This window comes from Schistocerca gregaria, chromosome 1 (genome assembly GCF_023897955.1).
Source record: "Schistocerca gregaria isolate iqSchGreg1 chromosome 1, iqSchGreg1.2, whole genome shotgun sequence".
Classification (NCBI taxonomy): domain Eukaryota; kingdom Metazoa; phylum Arthropoda; class Insecta; order Orthoptera; family Acrididae; genus Schistocerca; species Schistocerca gregaria.
In genome coordinates this window covers 435,879,260-435,903,699 of record NC_064920.1, presented here as the reverse complement: position 1 = coordinate 435,903,699, position 24,440 = coordinate 435,879,260, and the positions used below count along the sequence as shown (strand labels likewise).

General features: G+C 39.3%; 1 protein-coding gene across 1 annotated transcript in view; it reads right to left on the bottom strand.

Annotated features, from left to right (window-relative positions):
- LOC126351366 (very long-chain specific acyl-CoA dehydrogenase, mitochondrial) overlaps positions 1-24,139 on the bottom strand; it is a 75,639-nt gene extending 51,500 nt beyond the window's left edge. The window contains exons 1-3 of the mRNA XM_050002597.1: positions 23,761-24,139; positions 7,231-7,441; positions 5,923-6,141 (exon numbers count right to left, since the gene is read on the bottom strand). Of these exons, the coding sequence (XP_049858554.1) occupies positions 5,923-6,141; positions 7,231-7,441; positions 23,761-23,828 (498 nt within the window). The 5' untranslated portion in view covers positions 23,829-24,139. The remainder of the gene's footprint in view (positions 1-5,922; positions 6,142-7,230; positions 7,442-23,760) is intronic.
- Between the last annotated feature and the right edge of the window lie 301 nt (positions 24,140-24,440).

The following is a 24,440-nucleotide window of genomic DNA, read 5'->3' as shown; positions in this document are numbered from 1 at the left end:
AAATAGAAAAGTCAGCCTTCAGTTCTACAGAGAGAGAAGTGACATATAGAATTCTAGGTGAATCCAATGTAAACAAAATGATAAACCAGTTAAAAGAAATGGATTGGACTTATGTAATGGATAACAAGAAAACGATTAATAAATGTTTTTTTTTCCATTTTTCTGACAGAGATCAAGCATATAGTAGAAATGACATGCCCCTTGGTAACCAAAAGGTACCAGAGTAATATTACTCATAAGCAACAAAATACTAACAAGTGGTACACCCCACAACTTAACAAACTCAGAATACTACTGACGATTATGAAAGACAAATCTCATAACAGTGATAGGGACAAGGAAAATTACACTAAAATAAGGAACCTTTACATGTTAGAAATCAAAAATGCTAAGTGCTGTGCAAATGATGAATATATTTTAAATTCTAAAAAAAAATTTAAAGCTACCTGGACTGTCATTAAAAGGGAAATTAATAATACCAATAAAGAAAGGAGTATCCCTATTGACTGCAATATTATCAATGAATATTTTGTAAATAGCGTCACCACCCCACCCGTCAATTCTGCCTCTGATGCAGAAGCATTGCTCACTTGTGCAAAACAAACAAGAAGTGAGAAGTTCACTTGGACCCGAATCACATTAAATGATATTCATTAGTCAATAAACAAATTAAGTAATTCCAAAACAGAAGATTATTATGGACTCAGTAATCTCATCATTAAATGTATAGGAAAAGAAATTGAAATGCCACTTCTCTCACTCTCAAACAGAGTACTTGATGAAGGAATATTCCCCGACTGTTTTAAGCTCACAGTTACTTTGCCTGTGTATAAAAAAGGTGAAAGAAACCTCCCAAATAACTACAGACCCATTTCAATAGTACCAATCATATCCAAGTTGTTAGAAAATTGTGTGCATAAGCAGATATACAAGTATTTTGAAACCAACAAAATTTTAAATGAACAACAGTTTCGCTTCAGGTCACACCTATCAACTGTAAAAGCTTTGGTAAGCAATGTTTATGAAGAGTTGAAAAACGGGTATCAATGTCTGGAACACTTATTGGCCTAAGTAAAGCTTTTGACTCGGTGTCACATGACACACTCATCAAAAAGTTAAAATACTATGGCATTGAAGATGACACACTCCGACTATTGAGATCTTATCTGAGCAATAGGTTACAACTTGTATATGCAAATAAGCAGAGGTCAGAAATACTCCCTATAGAAACAGGAATACTCCAAGGCTCTGTTCTTGGACCTTTTCTGTTCATTGTCTATGTTAATGACTTCTCGAATTACATACCGTGTAAGAACATACTATATGCTGACGATATCACATTAGTAAGTGCAGGAGAGAACTTACAGAGTGTACTGGACAACAATAGAGAAATTATGCAAATGGCTAATTACTGGTGTGAGGCTAACCAGCTGTGCATAAATCAAACAAAAACAGAAGAAATAATATTTAATCTCAAAGTAATTAAAAGTGAAAACAAAACAGTTGAAATAACTTGGATCTAATCATACACCAAAAGCTCTCATGGGAAGGACACACCAATTATCTATGTAGTAAACTAGCACCAGTACTTTTCTTATTGTATAAATTAAGAAACAGTGTGAGCAAGCAATTGCTACTTCACTCATACTATGGGTTTTTTCATTCCCGACTGCAATACGGAATATTGCTTTGGGGTAACTCCCCAGGGGCTGAATGTATTTTCAGATGGCAGAAGAAAGCAATTAGGTGCATGGAGGGGTTAGAACCCAGAGAGTCCTGCAGAAATTATTTTAAATCTCTTGGTGTAATGACAGTGCCAAGCATGTACATATATAACTGTCTAATACATGCCAGAGAAAATCTGAAAAAATTGAACATGAGATGCGACGTGCATGCACACAGTACAAGAAATAGTCACCTGCTGGACTTGGCTTCCACAAGACTTGCTGTAGTCCATAATAACTATAAGTACTTGAGCATAAAATTTTTCAATAAGTTACCATGCTCAGCTCGTACAGTACCACTAAATAAATATAAGAATACATTGCAAACCTGGCTAAAAAACAATGAATTCTATACAACTGAAGAATTCTTAGAAACTAATCATCAAAATATATGTTTTACCTAAGTTATGAAGAAAATGTCTTGATATTATATAAACTAGTTATTTACTGTGATTTTTTTCTTATGTGTGTACTTAATTACTGTATAAAACATTGTTTTACATAATGCCAAAGAAAAGGTCTTTAGTTCCTTTTTCCCCTTTCTGTAACTATTTGAATATTGTACTGAAATTAAAACCCTGTGTAAACTTTGACGAAGCCAATTGTATGAAAAATACTGAAAGGCTAATAAAAATATCCTCTTCTATTCTATTCTATTCTATTCCAGCAGTGCCCAGAACTTTTTTAGGGTCAGATACTGACCTTCCTAAATTCTACTGACTTCCTTGTGGATGTTGACATTTACTGGTCACATCGCATCTCCTCTCTATTGATAATGCTGGCTAAGAAATGATTACCTTGGAACCCCTGGTAGGAATATCCACACTGTAGGAAAGACATATTGCTATTTACCTTAAAGAAGAGATGTCAAGTTGCAGACAGGCACGATTAAAAGACACTTGCATGTAGCTTTTGGCCACAGCCTTCATCAGTAAAGAGAGGATGTGTGGTGACCTAGCAGGAGGGGGAGGCAGTGTGCAAAGGGAAAGGGAAAGGGGAGGGGAGTGCCTCATAGCCATTCAACTTATGTATTCAGTGGTTTTTCTGATCCTTGGCAGCAGAACACCATGGTAATCTTGTGTGTCTTAGTTTTTTTCCCTGATTGATTACATTAAGAAGAGCACTCAGTTCCCTGGTCACTTTCTGATTATCTGAATGTATAACTGGGAAGGTTCTCCACCATACAAGATGTGAAAGCTAGGTGCACACAGAAAACATGGTATTTTGCAGCCATCCTTTTCATTTTTTTGGAAACTAGTTAACCATACTGACATCCACTACAAAACCTTCAGCAAACATCATTGGATATCAGTGTGTTCAAACTATACTGCAGAGAGAAATTCAATAGGACACCGTATGCCCACAATTTATCATCACCATCACCATCACCATCACCTCATCACCATCACAGCTTTCCGAACTCAGAGATACGTCCTATGATTTTTTTTTTTTTTTTCACTTAATTTGTTTTTAGGACAAATGCTAGCATCTAATTACTGTCTTGCATTCTCTTCCTTCGTAGCTGTCTTTGTGAACAGATGGAATAAAAGGTGGTGTCTCACGATATTATTTTAAATAAGCTGAATTATACTAATATGAATAATTACTTTATTCATTTGTATTATTCAATTTACTCACTGTCCTCATCTGATAATTTTCAATGCTTTTCGGCAAATATTCATTGTTGGTACTCATACTGCGATGATGCAATGGATCAGCTGCCATCGGTACAGGCTTGTGTGCTCACAACACTTTCCATAAAATGAACATATCTTTATTCAATTGCATGATAACGAAGTCTGATGCCAATTTATGAGCATCATTTTATTGTAGAGTTAATTTTGATGCACAAAAGTGGTTAATTATCTTCCCACAGTCAGGCATACAACACAGGCTTTGCAGATTTTTGTCGTTCATGTCCACTTTAATTACCCTTTCTCTCTTTGGCCTTTTATATTCACTAAAACAAACACTAACAACTAGCTAAATGGAAAGGGCCATAATAACACCTCAACCCCAGTAGCCATCCTGAAAGATTGCTCCACTGTCACTATACTTCACAACAATCTTGACGACAGAGCATTAGCAGAAGGGTTCAACTTTACACTTGAAGTAGTTGCAAGGTGGCAGTGAGTGGGTGGCAGGTGCCAATTTGGCTCACAAGTTTACCTGAAATTTGGAGGAGTTATCAAGCAGTTAGACTGCTCTGTATATTCAAGATTCATGTGACAAGGGTCTAGTCTCACATTAGCAACTCATTTTGAGTATATGTTACATGATTCTGCTTTCAAAATGAAAAAAACATCTAATAACACACAGCACTACCAAAGGCCATGCCACTAAGAATGCTGCAGTCAAGTCAACACTGGTAGCTGCAGCCACATTGCTTGGCATCGCTGACATCACCACACTCGTCAAGGCTGAGGTTAATGCCACTCTGCAAGCACAGAACATACTTTGGCTTCTTGTCCAGACCATCACAGATGCTATCACTGCAGCAGTGATGGACAGAATACAGCAATCTTTGGAACTAACCCTTTAAAGAAACTGAGGATAGGGCACAATTGCTCGAACAGAAATTGGTCCTGAAATCTGACAAACTTGAACTTTTTGTTGTGCCTCTCTGTGACTCAGCATCTCTACTATATCCATCCTGGATTTTCCATGGGTTGAACCTTACCAATATCAGAGACAGAATAATCTCAGACAGTTCATGGTTCCAGAGAGTGGAGCTAGAATTGCAGGTGACACTGGATGTTATTGACAGAAGTCTTAGAGTAGGACTTAGGATGCCAAGATCTATAAAAAATAGACCAATGATAGTGAAGTGTGTGTTGTGCAGGGAAAGATCTGAAATCTTCAGAGCAGAGAAGAAACTCACAAAATCATGTCTGATAACACAAGACCATCTCACCACTGAAAGATTAGCACTTCAGACAATGCAATTTTGAGATTTGGGGCTACAAATGGACAAATGATGCCAGGATAATGGTGAAGACCATAATGGAAAATATCCATTTCTGATGCAGAACTGCAAATACTCACAATACCATCACTGTATATTTTTAAAAGCATTCTGTGTACAAGAGCACATATGAAAAATCTACGTACAAATGAGGACTGCCATAATTATAATACTAGAACTCATAAGAATTTGTATGTAGAAAGGGTAAGGACGACATAAACCCAAAAGCATGTAAGTTATTTTGGAATAAAACTTTACAATGATCTGCCAGTGTACATGAAGGAAATAACAGATGAAGTAAAATTTAAGACCGAGCTTAAAAATTACCTTTTAAGAAAAACTTTCTATGACGTAGATGAGTACTCTGATTGTGTGTAAATTTATTGCCAAAAATTTTAATTTATATGTCTAAATTTGTACTTTTTAAAAATGCCTTGAAAGTGATATTCCATTATTATGTCTGTAGTACTTGCACTAGTATGATAACTTTGTTATGACAATTCCTACATCATGTAAATGATTTACAGGAAGATAATAAAATGAAATGAAATAATCCCGTGCTTTAGGAGTGAAGAGCATGACAACTCTTGTTGCCACTAGTTTGTGTGTTTATACCGTTATTGAATATTATAGTTGACCATAACTTAACTAATGTGCTAACTGCTTTGTTTTACTTGATTACTATTGCAGAAATGACCACTTAGTCAACCACGTGTAACAGCAACACCAAATGTCCTATTACATTCACTAAGGGAACTACTTCACTGTTCATGGAGGACTCTCCTTGTAGGGTAACAGACTGAATGTCTTAAAATTTTTGACCCATTGCAATCCTAATTAGATACACCATTAGAATATAATATCTTTAAAAGGCATCATGTTGTACTGAATCAAAATCTTTTGAAATCTCTACGAACGCCAGGTTTGCTAAACCAATAACACCAAGGATATCATGTTTGAAGCGTCCAAGTTGAGTTTTACATGGTGTCATATTCAGAGGCCATGCTGATTTCCACAGAAAAGCTTATTTTGTTCCATATGGGTTATAATGTTTGAGCCAAGAATATGTTTTAGTATTCTGCTCTAAACAGATGTGATTGACACAGGATGGTTGGCCTGTGAATCACTTGTACTTCCTTTTTTTGTATATGAGTGAGGACTGTGCTCTTTTGAAGTCATGATGCCTGTTTTCTGTTAACTATTGCTAACATAAACCATAAATTTGAGACTTACCTTAAAACCAATAGATTGATGCGCACCCAATGTAATGCCAACAGCGAGATCATGAGCACCAACAATTTCGACTAGTCTAGCGTATTGAGTATTTGTAAGTCCCAGACCACCAAGTTCAGTAGGAACTTGAAGCCCAAAACATCCTAGATCCCAGAGGCCAGTTAAAGTGTTGTCTTCAACACGTTCCAACGAGTCATTCTTGGCAGGGTCATTCACTTCCTGCAATTTATTTATATAAATAATGAATGAGATGAAAATAAAATATCGCTTCAATAAAGAAAATCTGTTGTTAACTATAACTTACATAAAAATATTAAAGAGTAACAAAACAATTCAGCGTTCAATTTTTCCCTCCATGCTCCAATAAAAAATGAGACACTGAATAAGGGCCTGGTTCTGTAAGCACCAGTAGCCAACAACATGCTCATGATAGACAAAAAAGAAAACTTAAGACCAAAAGAGGTGTCATAGTGGTTAGCACACTGGACTCGCACTTGGGAGGACAACAGTTCAAAACCACATCCAGCCATCCTCATTTAGGTTTCCCATTATTTTCCTAAATTGTTTCAGGCAAATGCCAGGATGGTTCCTTTGAAAGGGCATGGCCAACTTCTTTCTTCCCCATCCTTCCCCTAATCCAATGGGATCGATGAGCTCACTGTTTGGTCCCCTCCCCCCATATCCACCAACCAACCAAATTTAAGAATTTAACATCCAACTGCGGATGATGTCATTACAGATGAAGCACAAATTTGGATTGTATAAGGAAATCAGCTGTGTCTTTTAAAAAGGAACCATTCCAAAATTTGCCTTACAGAAATCATTCATGATTGAATACACTAAAATCTTCACACAAATGATAGAGAAAATCTAAATATGCTACTGCCATAAATGAAGCAGTACCAGATGAAGCTTCTACCAGTTTGTATCGGGTTGCCCTTGGATGTATCATATGTCACTGACTTCTAAACCTATGCTGAAACTGATGTCTGCAAAAATAAAAAGTAACATCCAACTGCTGGTTGACATGTCTTAAGAGTTTGACAGTACCCGTGAGTTAACTCTTACATCTGTCAGAGTGATTTTTTGGTTCAGTGCTTTCCTAGCTTACCACTTCACAACAACATTATTGATAGTGCAGCTGAATACACATAAGTCCTGTGAAAGTATTGACGGGATGCTACACTTCCACAATTATGCTGCATTTCCACAATTATACGATTAGACTGACCAACATCACACACAATGTATCCAGCGAATTGTTAGGAAACGTTTGGCCTTAGTGTATTTGCAAGCATTCTCATGTACCTGAAAAAACTTTTCTGTTGGATCCACCAACATACTTAAAGAATCCCTCTGTTCTGCATTTAACACCTCTGGGTATGGAAAAACTTGTGCCGTTTCTGCGAGTCCACGGAATAAATTCATGGTAAATGACTGACTTTCCTTGGGTTGAGAGCTTTCTTTTGGTTTAGAGGCATCACTCTTCTTGGCTGGTTGTGCAGCTGTTGCAAGTGCACTGTAAAAGAAATTATTGTAATTAATGAAGGCAGTTGACTTTAGATAGTACAAAAACCACTTGTTTTTAGTCTAAAAAATTAACAGACCAACCTTTATCTCATGCAGTCTAAATTGGAGGCTAAAAAAATAATTAATGAAAAACAATAAAATTTCAGGAATACATTTGTCTGTTGTAGCTAACATAACACTGCAAGATCAATGGTTAATGTAAGCGTGACATAACTACTGCACATGTGAAATGCTGATATATTAATAAACAGTATAACTGCCAGAATGTTGAATGCAAGCATGCAAATGTGCATGCACTGTGTTGTATAGGTGCTGGATGTCAGTTTGTGGGATGGAGTTCCATCCCTGTTGCATTCAGTTAATCAATACAGGGACAGTTAATGTTGTTCGCGGATAAAGCTGGTGTCATCGTTAGATGGGCTTGATTGGAGACAGATCTGGAGATTGAGTAGGCCAAGACAAAATTCTGACACACTCTAGAACATGCTGGAAAACATCCACTGAAATGCTGCTTATGAATGGCAACACAGCAAGTTGAATCACTAGACTGACTTATAAACTTTCATGGGATAACCACGAGAGAGCTCCTGCTGTCACACAAAATCACACCCCTGGCAGTAACTCCAGTTGTAGGTCCACTGTGTCTAGCATGTAGGCATTTCAGTTTCTGGCCCTCAACTGGCCTCTTAACCAACATGGTCATTGGCACTGAGGCAGAACCAGCTTTCATCAGAAAACACAGCACTCCATCCTACCCTCTAATGAGCTCTCACTTGACACTAATGAAGTGGCAAATGGCAGTGGTTTTGGGTCAGTGGAATGCACACTACAGGACATCTGGCTTGGAGCTGCCCTCAAAGTAACTAATTTTTAACAGTTTGTTGCATCACTATGGCACCAATTGATGGGGAGATTGCAGCTGCTGATGTGTTACGATGCACCAGAGACATATGCCAAACACAATTGTCTTCACTCTCGGCAATGCCATGTGACTGTCCAGAGGCTGGTCTCCTTGGGAATGTATATTCCCAAGACCACTGCTGCCAGCAATGATGTACAGTGGCTACACTTCTGCTAAGCCTGTCTATCACAGAAGGAACATTCAACTTCTTGAAGCCTTTTTTTGTTGCCTTAAAGGCAGTCTTGGATATCAACAACTGACCACATACAGTCTCAATGGTAACTAATTGTTACAACCTTTACAGCATGCATTTAAAGCACATGTGATTTGCATCCTCATAGTCATGCTACTAACACCACTCTTCAGCAACTGGTGTGAAATTCGAATAGATATCATGTTTCAGATGTAGAAACATGCCTGCCAACTTCTGTTTATGTCACACAACTCCTCCTTGGTGTTGCAACTTTTTTTTCCATCAGTGTATATCACATTATTTTGGGGTGTTTCAAGTCTGTGTTTGTGCTTGCCAGTTACCCCACTCAATTTGCACCTTATTGGTTGGCACTGACTACAGCAATCTCTGTGCCAATATACTGTGTGGTCAGTCTGCTGATGATCACGTCATGGGCTAGTACCCTTATAATTTCATTTCTTCCTGTTGAGAGGTAGTTAAGCAACAGGCTTTGTATAAGGACTCGATTTATTTATGATGATTTTCATATTATGTACTCATGCCATTACTGAGCTGTTATATGTACTTCAGTTCATTGTGTGTCTTTACACTCACTCTCCACATCATACTACCTGAAACCAACTGACTGTTGGTTCTGTGTTTCCTTTCATCAAATAAGCCATCCATTTCGTAGTGTTTGAAATATGTCCACATATCACCATTCTTACAGCAAACAAGAAAAGAACAATAACTTCATTTTAATGATTATCATTGTTAAATACGAAATCTTGACTTTTCTACAGCCTTTGCTTCCAAGTTATGTTCTGATATGTCATAAACTCTACTCACTTTTATCTCCATAAATAAATAATAGTTTGTTGGAGGTGCCCAGGAAGCTGCTTGAAAGAGTATTAAATGGAGATCTATTTGAATGGAAAACATATTATATATGACCAGTGCATAAGAAAAGGTCATGTACTGAACCAAAAAATTGTAGAGTATTGGTAGTATTCTCTTTCACCGGAAGACTATACTTGAATGTACTCCTCTTCACAATCAACTAATATGTGAAAAATGCACAAAGGTTAGATTGGAAACCCATGTTGCACTGATTCACCTAGAGAAAGGGCATGATAATGTGCCCACCAGCTAACCAGGGGAAAAGTTGAGAAAGACAGAAGTAGATCAAATACTGCAAAGGGTTATCATGATACTACATGAAAATAACACAGTGAGAGTAAGGATTGGCGGCAGCTGTGCAGAAGAATTCGAGGTGAATAAGGGTCTGTGGCAGGGATGCGGGCTGTCATTGACTCTAACCTGTATCAAGGAGCAATTCTGCAGACTTGGCTTAGTAAATGCCAGATTATGCGAGTCACAGTAGAGGACACCAAGATATTTAGAGTGTATTTTGCACATGACTGTATTGTACTAGCAGATGACGAAGATGATTCAGTTATGCGATAAGAAAGCTTAAAGAGCAATACAATAAGGCTGGACCGAAGATGAACAAGAAGTAAGAGTGTACCTGGTCACTGGAATGGAAAAAGTTAATAATTTGGAGGTAGACAAAGAATAAACAGGGCACAAGTAATGATGAAATCACTAGTAAGATTCATAAAGGGTGAGCAGTAATTAGGAAGAGAATGTATAAGACTTCAGCCTGAAAAGTTCTGAAAAGAGTAGAAGACTCAGATGTCAGTAAAAAATAAATAAATAGGTAAATAAGAATTAATTGCTCGGCACAGAGATGGATTACGTAACATGAAACTCAAACTATACTAGGGTGAATAGGATAAGAAATTTCAAAGTCTGACAAAGGATGAAAAAGAATTACAATGGATTCAATCCCAGTTGGAGAAAAGGTTTTGGTTTTGTTTTGCTTTCGGGTGTGCACAACTGGGGTCATGCGCGCCCAATTCAAAACTATAGAATACGAAGACTGAGAGGAGTTAAAAAACAACTATACGTCAGTCCCAATTGACATAATAGAAGACAGCTGAAAACAGGCATGTAGAAAAAGGGCTAAAAGAGACACCATACAGAAACGGAGGTGCAAAACTAAAAATTAAATGACCTTCGCCAATCCAAGTGGAAACGTAAATGGTTCAAAAATGGGAATTCCAGGAAAAGGCGGACAGTTAAACCTTGGGCGCAATGTGTACAAAGTGGTGGGGTAGCACCACTTATCAAATTATGGCTAAAAAGGCAGTGCCCAATACACAGCCTAGTTAAAATGACCTCCTCCCAGCGGGACAGCCAAGAGCAGGTCGTCCAAGCCTCTCGGAGACGGTTAATAAGATGGAGCTTATTCCCATGAAGGGAGGACCAATAGTGATGCCAAAGGGACACCATCTCCTGACAGACAGCAACACAGAGATCATCAGAGGGAATATAGGAACTTGCGGGCTGAGGTATGAGGACTGCAGCCTTGGCAGCAGCATCAGCAACCTCGTTTCCTGGCGGACCGATATCACCAGGAACCCACAGAAACATTGCACTGGCTCCATCAAGAGAGAGCTAGTGACAGTTTTCCTGGATCCACTGCACTAAGGGATGGGCAGTGTACTGTGCACATATACTTTGAAGGGCAATGAGTGAGTCTGAGCACAGGACAATTGAAACGGCTGTGTCACCAGATGTACTCCATGGCCTGATACAGGGTGAAGAGCTCGGCTGTAAATACTAAGCAGTGTGCCGGAAACCAATATCAAAAGACACAGGTGCCAACGACAAAGATACACCCGACACCACGGTCAGTCCGAGAGCTATCAGTGTAGACAAAGGTACTATCGTGAAGTTCCATGTGAAAGTCGTGAAACTGAAGGCAATAGACTGAGGCTGGAGTATTGTCCTTAGGAAGCGAATGAAGGCCAATGTTAACATGGGTGAAGTTAAGCCACCGTAGCAAGTGCCAAAAGCAGACTCCAGGAAGTAACAGAGAAGAGGGATGCACCCCATAAACAGCATGCATTGAGAAGAAGTAACGGCGGTAGGACAGTGGTAGTTCTACAGCTTCAGCCTACAGACTATCAACTGAGCTTGTGTAAAAGGTGCCCGTGGCCAAATGGATGCCACTATGGTGGATAGTATTGAGATGGCGTAAGAGAGGTCGACGTGCAAAAACATAATGGAAGAGGGTAGATCGACTGGCACCCCAGGAAGTACCATTGAGGACACGTAGGTCATTGAGGAACCATGTACAGCGGGCTGCCAGGTAAGACACATGGGAGGACCAAGAGAGTTTCCTATCGAGCATGAGACCTAGGAATTTCATAGTTTCAATGAACGAAAGGGCAACAGGCCCAAGATGTAAAGATGGTGGTATAAACCAATTGTATCGCCAGAAATTCATACAGACAGTTTTGTCAGTGGAAAAGCGAAAGCCATTGTCAATGCTCCAGGAGAAAAGACGATCATGACATTGCTGAAGAACACCACTCAGTGAGACAGGTCTGTGGAGAACTGTGATAGATGGCAAAATCATCAACAAAAAGGGAGCCAGAGATGCCCAGCAGGAGACAGGCCATTATATGGTTAATGGCAATAGCAAAAAGGACAATGCTCAGGATGGAACCCCGAGGCACATTTTCCTGGATAAAGGTGTCCAAAAGGCAGAACCCACAAGCAAATTGAAAACTCAGTGTTTTAAAAATGCGTGAAAGAAGCAGGGCAGGCGGCCACAGAAGCCCATGTGTAAAGAGTAAGGAGGATACCAGTTCTCCCACAGGTGTCTTAGGCCTTTCCCAAATAGAAAAACATGGCCACAGTCTGGGATTTCTGCAGAAAACCATTTGTCATATGGATGGACAACGTAATGAGATGGTCAACTACAGATTGCCGCACTCTAAATCCACATTGTGCACTCATCAGTAAATTGCAAGACTCGAGCCACCATACCCACCAGGCATGAATCATACATTCCATCACCTTGCAAATGCAGCTGGTAAAAAGAGATGGGGCGGTAGCTAAAAGGAAGGTTTTCATCCTTACTGGGCTTAGGTATGGGTATGACGGTGGCTTCATGCCAGCATCCGGGAAATGTGTCCTCTTCCCAGATGCGGTTGTACGTATTACGCAGAAAGTGCTTGCCAGCTAGAGAAAGGTGCTGCAGCATCTGAATATGGATGGCATCCGGCTGTGGGATGGAGGATCGGGATTGAACTGAGAGCATGATCTAGCTCCCTCATAATAAAGACGGCATTGTAGCACTCACGATTTGGAAAAGAGGAGGGTAGCGCCCGAGTCTCCCCCGCTCGTTTCCAATGGAGGAATGCAGGGTGATAGTGAGAAGAGCTCAAAATTTCCACAAACTGGCAGCCCAAGGTATTGTTGATAGCGATAGAGTCCACAGTGAGATCATCTGCTACTGTCAGACCAGAAACTGGGGAATGGATCTTGGTCCCAGAGAGCCATCTGAGGTTGGGCCACTTGACAGAGGAAGGGACGGAACTATTAAAAGAACTAGTGAATGAAATCCAGCTAGCTCTTTTGCTATCCCAAAGAACACAATGACACTTTGCACACATGTGTTTATAATGAATGTAGTTTTCCATCGTTAAGATGATGGTTGAAAATGCAGACAGCACGTCTCTGTGCGTGAATTGCGTCGCGGCATGCCTCAGTCCACCAAGGGACTGGGACACAATGTGGTAACGAGGAAGTGTGAGAAATGAAATGTTCTGCAGCATTAAGGATAATGTTTGTCAGATATTCCACCTGGTCATCACAACTGGAGAAATCTTGCTCTTCAAAGGTCGCCAGGGAGGAGTAAAGCTGCCAGTCAGCTGTAGTAAGCTGCCATTTGGGCCTGCACATGGGTGGGGCAGGAGTCAGCAAATGGACAGCACACGGGAAATGGTCGCTCAAGTAGGTGTCAGAAAGAACGAACTATTCAAGACAATGGGCAATTCATGCAGTGCAGAAAGATAGATCCAAATGGACATAGGTATGCGAGGAGTCAAAGGAAACTGGGTGCTCCAGTGTTAAGGCAGAAGAGGTTAGGTTGGTTAAGAAGGTTAGCCAAGAGGGCACCTCTCTGACAGGTCCTGGGAGAACACCAAAGGGGATGATGCTCTTTAAAGTCACCGAGTAGCAAAAATGGGGGTAGTATCTGCCCAATACGCTGAAGGAAGCCTGCCCTTGTAACTTCGAATGATGGAGGAACATAAATGGTACAGAGGGAAAAGTCAGGTGGGGAAGGAAAAGGCGAACTGCAACAGCTTGAAGATGGGTAGTCAGGGAGATGGGTTGACTATGAATGTCATCCCATATGAGCAACATGACACCCCCATGAGATGGAATGTCGACCTCAGGTGGGAGGTCAGAACGAATTGGCAAGAAATGTGAAAGCTCAAAGCTGTCACGAGGGCACAATTTCGTTTACTGAAGGCAGACTCCAAGGGGACACTGGGATTCTAAAAGCAGCCGTAAATCCTCTTTGGGGGACTGAAGGCCGTTAACGTTCCATTGGAGAACAGTTATGATGAGGAAGAAATTTAGGGTGTCACCTCAGCAGTTTCCGGGTGACAGCCATTGAAGAGTTGTTACTATAGGGCACAGAAGCAGGAGGATCCTGCTCCATGTGGTCCCCAGAAGCATTGGATTGCTTGTGTGGTCGGTCTGCGGAGTCCAATGCTGAAAAACGGTTGGTGGTTTGCACCGGTGACATTGAGACCGGCCAGGCGAAAGTATCATGTGGCGACACTGACAAAGAGGATCTTCAAGTTTGGGAAGGAGAAGACGTTTTGCCTTTGGTGGACTTCTTCAAGCCTTTCCAGTTAGAAGAAGACTCGGGTCTTGTTTGGCTGGAGGGACAGAGGAAGTCTTCATGGGGGTACTCCTCCTATCCTTTCGAGCCTACCAGTTGTGTAGCTGGTGGCTTTGTCCCTTGAGGTGAGAGTTTGATGGCTTGTTGCACAGCTGGATGGTGGAATGCGATGCTGCCTTGACACTGGGCGATTTCACAACCTTAGAGCTGAATTGGAGGTCACATGTCTGCGTGGCCATGTCCTTCATGGAGCGAGGAGTAAAAAGAACAGAACTTAGGTGCCAGACAGGAGAACACAGGGTTTGCGACTAGCCAGTAACTTGTGAGCGACTGGGAAAGGCACTTTTTCCTTTACCCAGATCTCTTTGACAGCCCACTCATCGAGATACATGGGATAATCCCGAGAAGCAGTGGCATGGCCGTCATTGCAGTTGATACAGCGGGGAGGAGGCGGCGGACAATCGCCCTTGTGCGCATCCCTACCACAGGTTACACATTTGGCTGGGTGTCAACAAGACGTTCTAGTGTGGCTGAAACTATGACATTGGTAGCAGTGCATCAGGTTCGGAACATACAGCCAGACTGTGATAATTTCATAGCCTGCTTTGAAGCACCACTCTATCAAAGGTGAGAAAAAGAGTATGGGTGGGCACTAAGAAGGAATTTACCTTTTTCATTACACGATAGACGGCAATGACACCCTGATCAGAGAGGTATGATTGGATTTCAGCTATGGTTAGACCATCGAGCAGCCTAGTGTAAGTTGCACCATGGGAAGAATTCAAAGTTCTGTGGGCCTCGACACGAACAGGTTAGCCATGGAGAAGCAAGGCTGCAAGCAGTTGTTGTGCTTGAGAATCAGAAGTAGTCTCCTAAAACAAAGTGCCATTCCATAAATGAGAGCAGGATTTCAAAGGGCCAGCAACTGCATCAACGCCTTTTTGAATAATAAATGGATTTATCGTGGCGAGGGACTGGCCTTCTTCAGTACATGAGACTACAAGAAACCTTGGTGCAGCACAAAGAGTCTTTGAATTTACATTTACGTTTCATAGACATTGATTGTGAAGATGATTGACTCATTGCGACAAAATCCCCCATGATTGCCAGCATTTCTGATGGTGCATTCCTTCCAACTGGGGGTCCCCTTCACAAGGACGCACTCCTGCCTTAGGTGGTTTTTCACACGTCAGGCCACACCTCATGAACACCTGACAGAGCGACCAATTGGCATTTTGGGAAGGTTGCAACTTAGGCAATCACCCCTCCATGGGCCTGGCCTGTACCAGGGGTATATACAAATCGTACCTGTCGACACAGGGCCGGGAATTACACGTTACCCAGTCACCTGTTATGCATCAGATGCATAGGCTGGCCTTCAGGAGCGCACAGGGAGGAAGAAGAAAAAGAGGAACTTCAAACACCAAAGCGGAGGAACAAGAGGAGAAGGGAAACAAAGAAGGGAAAAGGGAGCGAAAAACAAAGGTGAGACTGTTCTAACGTAAGCAGCAGACAATGCAGAATATTCCCAATAACACCCCAGACATGTTCCCTAAGGGTGTGGGAAAAAGACTAGCAAGAGGATAGACATGCAGCATGGAAGGGGAAAAGTGATGCAAAGGCTGGGGCCAAGCATGAAATGGGAAGAAAAGGGAACTCCCAGGCCATGTAGAACAAGCCTACAACTAATTTATACGAAAATAAAATTAAATGTTAAATTTCTAGGCAGATTAAAAGTATGTGCCAGACAGACTTAAGTGCAGCTCCTTTTCCTTTCATGGGTAAGTATTCTACCAACTGATCTACCCAAGCACAACCCATGACCATTCCTCACAGCTATACATCCACCAGAAACTTGTTTCCCACTTTCCAATTAAAAAGTGTGCTGGGGGGTTCTTAACTAGTGAGCTCGTAGAAGAAATATGTAGTAATGTTCACGCAATGGAAAATCCAGGATGGAATGTAACAATATTAGAGAAGGAAAGTCGCTGCTCACCATATAGCGGAGATGCTCAGTTGCGATAGGCACAACAAAAAGATTAACACAATTATATCTTTCGGTCATTAAGGCCTTTGTTTATAAATTGTCTGCTGGTGTGTGTGTGTGTGTGTGTGTGTGTGTGTGTGTGTGTGTGTGTGTGTGTGTGTGTGTGTGTGTGGGCGCGCGCGCTAGTATATACCTATCCTTTTTTCCCCCTAAGGTAAGTCTTTCTGCTCCCGGGATTGGAATGACTCCTTACCCTCTCCCTTAAAACCCACATCCTTTCATCTTTCCTTCTCCTTCTATCCTGACGAAGCAACCGCCGGTTGCAAAAGCTCGAAATTTTGTGTGTGTGTTTGTGTTTTTTTATTGTGCCTATCTACTGGCGCTTTCCTGCTTGGTAAGTCTTGGAATCTTTGTTAAAAACAATGAGGAATGAGTATAAGATTTCCAGGTTTTTTGGCCCCAGATGAGATAACTCATATGACTGTGGGAATTGAAAGAATGCAAGAAAGCTGATGATGCTCCTGTCTTCAACCAGAGACAGTGGCAGATAATCTTAAACGCAAAATGAGATGAGTTGTAGGTGTTTTAATTCCATTTAAGACTTTTACCCGTATAGAACCCAACCAACTTTACACCTAATATCTAACTTACTGTATGAACATTACAAAAATATTAGAGAAGGAAAGTTGCTACTCACCATATAGCGGAGATACTGAGTCGCGATAGGCACAACAAAAAGATTCACACAATTATAGCTTTCGGCCATTAAGGCCTTTGTCAACAACACACACACACACACACACACACACACACACACACGCGCACACACACACGCGCACACACACACACACACACACGCGCGCGCGCGGAAACCACAAGTTGCGTGTGCGTGTGTATTGTTGACAAAGGCCTTAATGGCCGAAAGCTATAATTGTGTGAATCTTTTTGTTGTGCCTATCGCGACTCAGTATCTCCGCTATATGGTGAGTAGCAACTTTCCTTCTCTAATATTTTTGTAATGTTCATACAGTAAGTTAGATATTAGGTGTAAAGTTGGTTGGGTTCTATACGTGTAACAGTCTTAAATGGAATTAAAACACCTACAACTCATCTCATTTTGCATTTAAGATTATCTACCACTGTCTCTGGTTGAAGACAGGAGCATCAGCTTTCTTACATTCTTTCAATTCCCACAGTCATACGAGTTATTGCATCTGGGGGCCAAAAAACCTGGAATTTTTATACTCATTCCTCTGTAAATTGTCTACAACTAAGAATACAAATCATTTCAGATAAACTGTGATTTACACAGCAACAAAATAAGACTTTGCTTCCTTGTCTAACATTCAGAATGGAATTCTTTAGTATGATACAGAAGTTTCTAACTAGCTCCCAAAAGAGATAAGGTAAGAAAATTAAAGGCATATATACTCCTTATGCAGAGTAGTTTAAACATAGTTCAGAACTAATACAATGCAATAGAATTCATATCTGATACCTGCTTCTCTTTCACAATGTGTACTTTGACTCATTTCACATTCTTGAAATTCCCCCGTCACGATGGGATTCATGGAACTCGCTAAATGAAATAGAAATAATCAATAGAAAAATATTTATTTGTTGTGCATATTTAGCAAAGCTTGCATTATGATTTCATGGAGTGGAAGTAGCTGTCTAGTTTCGTTTATGAAAAACAGGTAGTGTGTGGGGAAAAAAGAAAGAAAAACAGCAAGTGAATAGTAAGTAGACACACAGACAGTTCGTTGGTGAAGACTTTATGAGGTAAGAAAAAGAATGAACCACACAAAAGTTGTGATATACAGATATTTTGTATATTGCATGTAACTAGTTTAGAACTTTCACTATGAAGTGGAATGTGTCAATTGATTTACAAAAATTATCAATGCAAACTATGAGGAAACTGAATGGCTGGCCATAACTGACTTCCCACAGCCAAAGTTTGTAACACTTCTAATTTATTTGACCTATCTGATCATATGCAGTACAGTATACTAGATGATATATAACTTTATTCAAAATTAATGTCAACAGAGGAAAGTAATCTTGTTTATATGTACGTAACACATATACTGAAGTTTATCTATTCTCCTACTGAATGCAAGTTGTGATACTGTAAATCTTTTAAATTCATTTATATTTAATAATTTAAACAACCTAGTGTCTTGTTTTAGTCTCATGTAGCACGTACCTTGTGACACAAACTTGTATTAGTCAAGGTTATCTGTTTTAATTTCTTGTTGGGACTGTGTGTGTGTGTGTGTGTGTGTGTGTGTGTGTGTGTGTGTGTGTGTGTGTGTGTGTGTGAGAGAGAGAGAGAGAGAGAGAGAGAGAGAGAGAGAGAGAGAGAGAGAGAGTCTTTTTTCTTACTCCTATCAACACCAACTACAATTTTTTAATAAACACTAGTGTTTTAGAAGACTGGTTAACATGACCACTTTAGCTGTGCTGCCAATATAACCCCAGTGGCCCTCTTTTGTATTCTGAAGGCCCCTAACTGCTGGGGAAATTCACCCAGAATATGAAGCCATAGTTCAAACGCACATGGAAATATGCACAGGAAGCACTCATTAGTGAATGCTGATTTATGTACCCTATTATAATCTTAAAAAGATCATGGTTGTACTCAGCTTGAATTTGGTGTATTCAATGTATCTGTTCCATTTTAGGTCACTTTGTATCCAGGTACCAAGAACCAGTGTTGCCTGTTTATTTACAATTGCTTGACGACCATTTGCTGAGCTGACTTAACAAGAGTTTACTACATGTTGGATACTTCCATTTGCTGCTGCTTTTACTGCTACTGTATTATTGAATTGTCATTAGCAGATTTAATTCTTTCACGTGAAATAATATTGTTGATGTAAATTAGGAAAAGAAGAGGTCTCATTACTCATCGTTGAGGTTCCTCATAAATAACATTTCTTTTGACAAATATTTTGTAAGCGTATGTGATTTTATTTCTACATGTCTTCAGCTAACCTTTTACTTGCAGTTAACAAGAAGTGAATGAATCCTTTCATTTGATAGGCTCCTCATTATACAAACTGCTTTAGAAAGTATGGTTTACTATGGTGAAAGATTTGGTTAAGCTTAAATATGTACCAGCTGTTTACTGTCTTTAATCAACTGCTTTCAAAACAGTACTCACATATTCAAAGATAGCTGTCTCATTTGATTTCTGGCATTGGGAGTCATGTTTGGAATTTATTAACAGTCTATTTTTTATAACATTCTATTTTGGTTTATGAACTTTACTAACTCGCTTATTTATTTATTTTTATTCAGCCAAGGGTCATATCACAACCATATAAGATTTGCCACCATAATGCAATGAAAATTAATAGCTCACAATTTAGATGTAGACAGAATACAGAAGTATGCTATATTGGGATATGACAGGTGCTGGCCTTGATGTGGAACTATCCTGGCATTTCCCTGAAGTGATTTAGGAAAATCATGGAAAACCCAAACCAGGATAACCAGAGAGAGCGATTCTCCCACGTAAGTGGTCAGTATCGATTAACAGCTGTACTGCCTTATTCGGATGATCCATATTGTAGAATGTTCTTTCATTTACACAATTAGCTTCAGATAATTTATAATATAAAACAAAATTTTGCTGTTTTTGCCACACACTAAGGACATCTGCTAATGACTTCTGGGACATGCATATGCTGCTATGCCCCTTGCACTAACTCCAGTCTGTTCAGGAAATTAACTCCAGGGCCACAAACCTTCATCTATGCTCCATGTTTGTCTTCTGCACTTCCCTCTGTCCATCCGATATGAATCAGCATTCCCCCATGATGAGCAAGATGTTGAACTTCGGAGAATAACATGACATTACAATCGTTCACTTTAGACCTTGACACATGATTTTTGTAACAGCAGTAAACTGGGACCATGTACTGAAATGTGACAGTGTGTTGCAATTATCCCCTTTTGTTATTAACCACCACACAATCTTTATTTGAGTAATGTGCACTACTTATGAAGAACGTTTTAGCTGTCTTTTTGAACAGATGTATTTAATAATCCCTCTCCTTTCCTTGGGAAATTTGTTATAGGATGTTGTTTCATGGTAGGAAATGCTTGGTCTGAGGTTTTCGTTTGCTTTTTCTTGGTAAATGTTAAGCCAAAACTGGCTCTTGTTCCATATTATGTACAGAACTGTTAGTGAATTACTTAGTAATGTTTACCCCCCTGATAAAAAACACTAATTGATAGATGTACTCACTTGGTGCAGTAAGGATGCCTAGATTTGTATGTAACTATTTACAATGAGCCCAACTACTACTTATTATTCTTATGGCCCTTTTCTGTGGTTTAAAAATTTTGTCCATGTTTTGTTTCTCTCAGCCCCAGAAAAGAATTCCATAGCTAATACTTGAGTGTACACAGGAGTAATATGTCGCCACAGTACATTGGCTGTTACAAACTGAGTATCTTTCTGTGCTCATTGCATGTTAGGTGACAGTTAGTGCCCACCCTAAAAACTTTGTGCTTGTTACACAATAAATTTATCACCTATGCTTCCATCTTTATGAGGAATTACATACTGTGTTTTTTCTTTACATCCAACATCAATTTATTACCCAACATTAGTTTATTATACCCTGCCCAATCATTTGCTTTTTCTAATAGGAGCTCTGTTGTTTCTGTCAATGACAATGATGTGACTATCATCAGCAAAAATAATTTTTTCTCTGTCTTATAGTATATGGTAAATCATTTATATATATTGAGAACAGGATTGGACCCAATACACTACTATGAGGGACATCTATATTTGTTTCTTATCTGGCTATTGTTCTACTAAAAATTTATGATCAAGAAGTGTGTGAACTCTCCCTGCCCCCTCCCCCCCCCCCTTTTTCCATGTAAAGACAGATACACACCAATGAACGACAACCAATTGCTTCATTGGAATGGAACTGTGATTATAAAAACAAACTGAAAAGATTAGGCTCTTGAAAGAAAATAAGTGAGATGTTCAAAACTAATGTGCATGACGTGAATGATAAAATGCTATCTTTTGGGGATATCTTTCTGTTGCAGGTACATAAGAGAAATATCATCTGTGGAAATTTTAAGGCCTACATACCAGTAATGCTATAACAATTCAAATTTTGTAGGTCTCATTCACAAAAAAATATGAAATAGCCCATATTCCAGTTCAGTTTTACAGTCAGACAATCTATCCTTCATAACAGATTAAATTACTTTTCGGAATACACATACTAGTGAAACTGGGCTGTAGTTTTCAATACTTTTCGCAGTAGCTTTATTTAGTAATGGCACAACTTGTGCATGTTTTAAGTACTCTGGGAAAATACCTTAAGTGAAGGCCACTCTTATTATGTTGGATAATGGTGCTTGTATGCCGTCTACACAGCCCTTCAGAAATGAGACTGTAACTTCCTCTACACTTGCCGAGTTCTTAATTTTAATGCCTGTATTGTCTTCGTGACCTAAAACACACTCATACGAAACAATATCATTGCACTTGATGTGCAAGTCATCCTAGGTGCTATATGTGTTTTAGAAATATTTTGCTGCAACTTCTCCACAATACCAGAGGACAGAGAAATAGTAATCTACGAAACTTGCCAATTCCTGATGATGCTACTCCATATTTGATTTGTGTATTATACTTTGCCTACATTTTCTGGCTTCATGTTTTTTTGCCTGTTTTCTTTTTATGATATAGAATACTTATGTACATGCTACTGCAGCCTTTTTCCTTGTTTAATGACATTTCACAAAATGTTTCTATTCATTTTATAATGTGTGTGCATATCTGTTGTGATGTTATTTGCCTTGCAGATTTAGTCCAGTGCTCTTTTTCTTAGCAAAGAAGTTTTAATTCCCTTTGTTATACAGCTGTTGCCTCTTGTATCCTTTCTGATATTTTTCATTTTTGGAGAGATGGTAGTACTGATCAACTATTCTGCTTTCTTGTAATTTCAACAGTTTTCTCAACTAAATATTCAATTTTATAAGATTATCTTTGCAAGGATGTAGGTTGCAGTAGGTACTGGGAGATGAAGAAACTTGCTCAGGAAAGGGTAGCATGGTGAGCTGCATCAAACCAGTCTCAGGACTGAAGACAACAACAACAACAACAACAACAACAACAACAACATGCAATAATTAATAAAGGGAATAAATGAGTTCTCTGGAGAAAAAATGGCTTAACTGAAGAATTGGATACCACTTCACCAATTCACAACTGTGTCACATGCACACTGTCATCACATTATGGGACAAAAGCAATATCTTACGAGTAGCTTCAATTGGCACAAAAAATAGCAAAGTATGCTATTTCTTGCCTATCAGAAACTCCAGTCAACAGAACTGTTCTTAGATGTTTTTCTTGCCAAGGGTTGGACTTTTGTGTCAGTTTAAGTCATGAAACATTCCTAGAGATATACCTATCATTGACACCAGTACTGTTTCCAAATTAGCATCAGCTGTAAATTACATTACCATAATATATGCACTCTATGGCTCTTATTAGTATGGCCATTCAAAGGCATATCTCCACAAACAAATCAGCCACATGAACTTTCTTCCCAATTAAATAAGTTTCAAAATTTCATATCAATCTATATATATTTACTGACAAACTCTTTACAGTAAAGGGGAAAGAACACTGTGTTGCAGTATTAGTTTATTAGATTCGGTATGACTAATTTGACTTTTACTATGTATACTGAAGAAATTAATATTCATAATGTTTATCATATGCATAAAGTGTGCAAAAACTTGGATTGTTTTTCGTTCAAAGTATTATGCATTGTTTCTTATAATATACAAAATCATCTGGTGTCAGTTACAGGCCCCACAAATAAGTGCATTAAGTGATATGTATTACAGGCGAACAACTTTATTTTCCTCCCCTGTTAGTTTGTAAATTCAACTAATGCTAAGCTATTTTGGGTAGATACCACTGACCAGTCTGACAGCAAATTAGGCCCAACCAGTATATTTCTGGTGATTTTAAAAAGATGTTTGATACTGGAATTTCACTTCTGAAATTTGAGGCTCCTATCCTTGCTCTTATTCCAAACTATAACCTATTTGGAGTAGAAAAAACTGGGCAATCTGATAAATACTAATCGATTGAAATAAATTAATGTTAAGCCAGAAATGTTGCTACGGAAATGGAAGGCCCTACAAATAGTCCAGTACACGATACCATAAGAGCGCAAGATTACGAGTGAAGAGCTATTCAAATTTTGCATACTTTATGCGTATACTGTTTATTTCTTGCATTAACTGATCAGGAACATCGTTAATCTGAAACTCTTGTATTGACAACGTCGTGAAACAGTATTTTACTACTATTTAATCACCGCCTTTGACGTAGACAGTGACAAACAGATGCACAAGACTAATAAAGACAAAATACTGTGAACTGCATTTACTTCCCTACAGCGTTGACGAATACCTACCGAATGTTATTCTCTACAACCTGAAGTGTCTTCTGAGGAAACAAAATGAACCTGCCAATTCTCAACATCTTGACCTACTTACAAATATAAGCACTTCTACAAATCAGATGCGACACAAAACCACGGTAAGCTGATCAACCCGCACGTCGAAGGGGACACTCAGCACACTGCGTTCAGCACTTGCTATTATTTCCGTACACCGTTTTCGTAATATCTGAAGCTCTACGTCCAATAGCACAGTGCAAGGTACAAAGGTAAGCGACCAGCTGCTCGAAGTCCAGCTGGTTCGGAACTTTGTTGGCAGGAGGCGTATCTGATGTTAAGTTATAGGAGATAACCACAACATTTTCTTTTTTAAATAGAGATATCATGTTACAATAAAGATGTTGCATTTATCGTTAAACGAAGCAGATCGACAAGAAAATAATTTTTCTGCAACCTATTAGAAATCAAATTAAAACGAAGTGACGAAATCCTGAGAATGAGGAAAAGACGATATTGTACAATCAAAAGTAAGATGTGCAGAATGCAATATTCTATATACTATTTTTATTACAATGAAAAGTAAGGTTTATAGAACGCAGTATTCTATATGCTATTTTTACTAAACCATTTTACATGGAAAAGTCCCACAAAATGTGAACATGCACTAAGGACGAGATATTCAAAGCTACGAATAA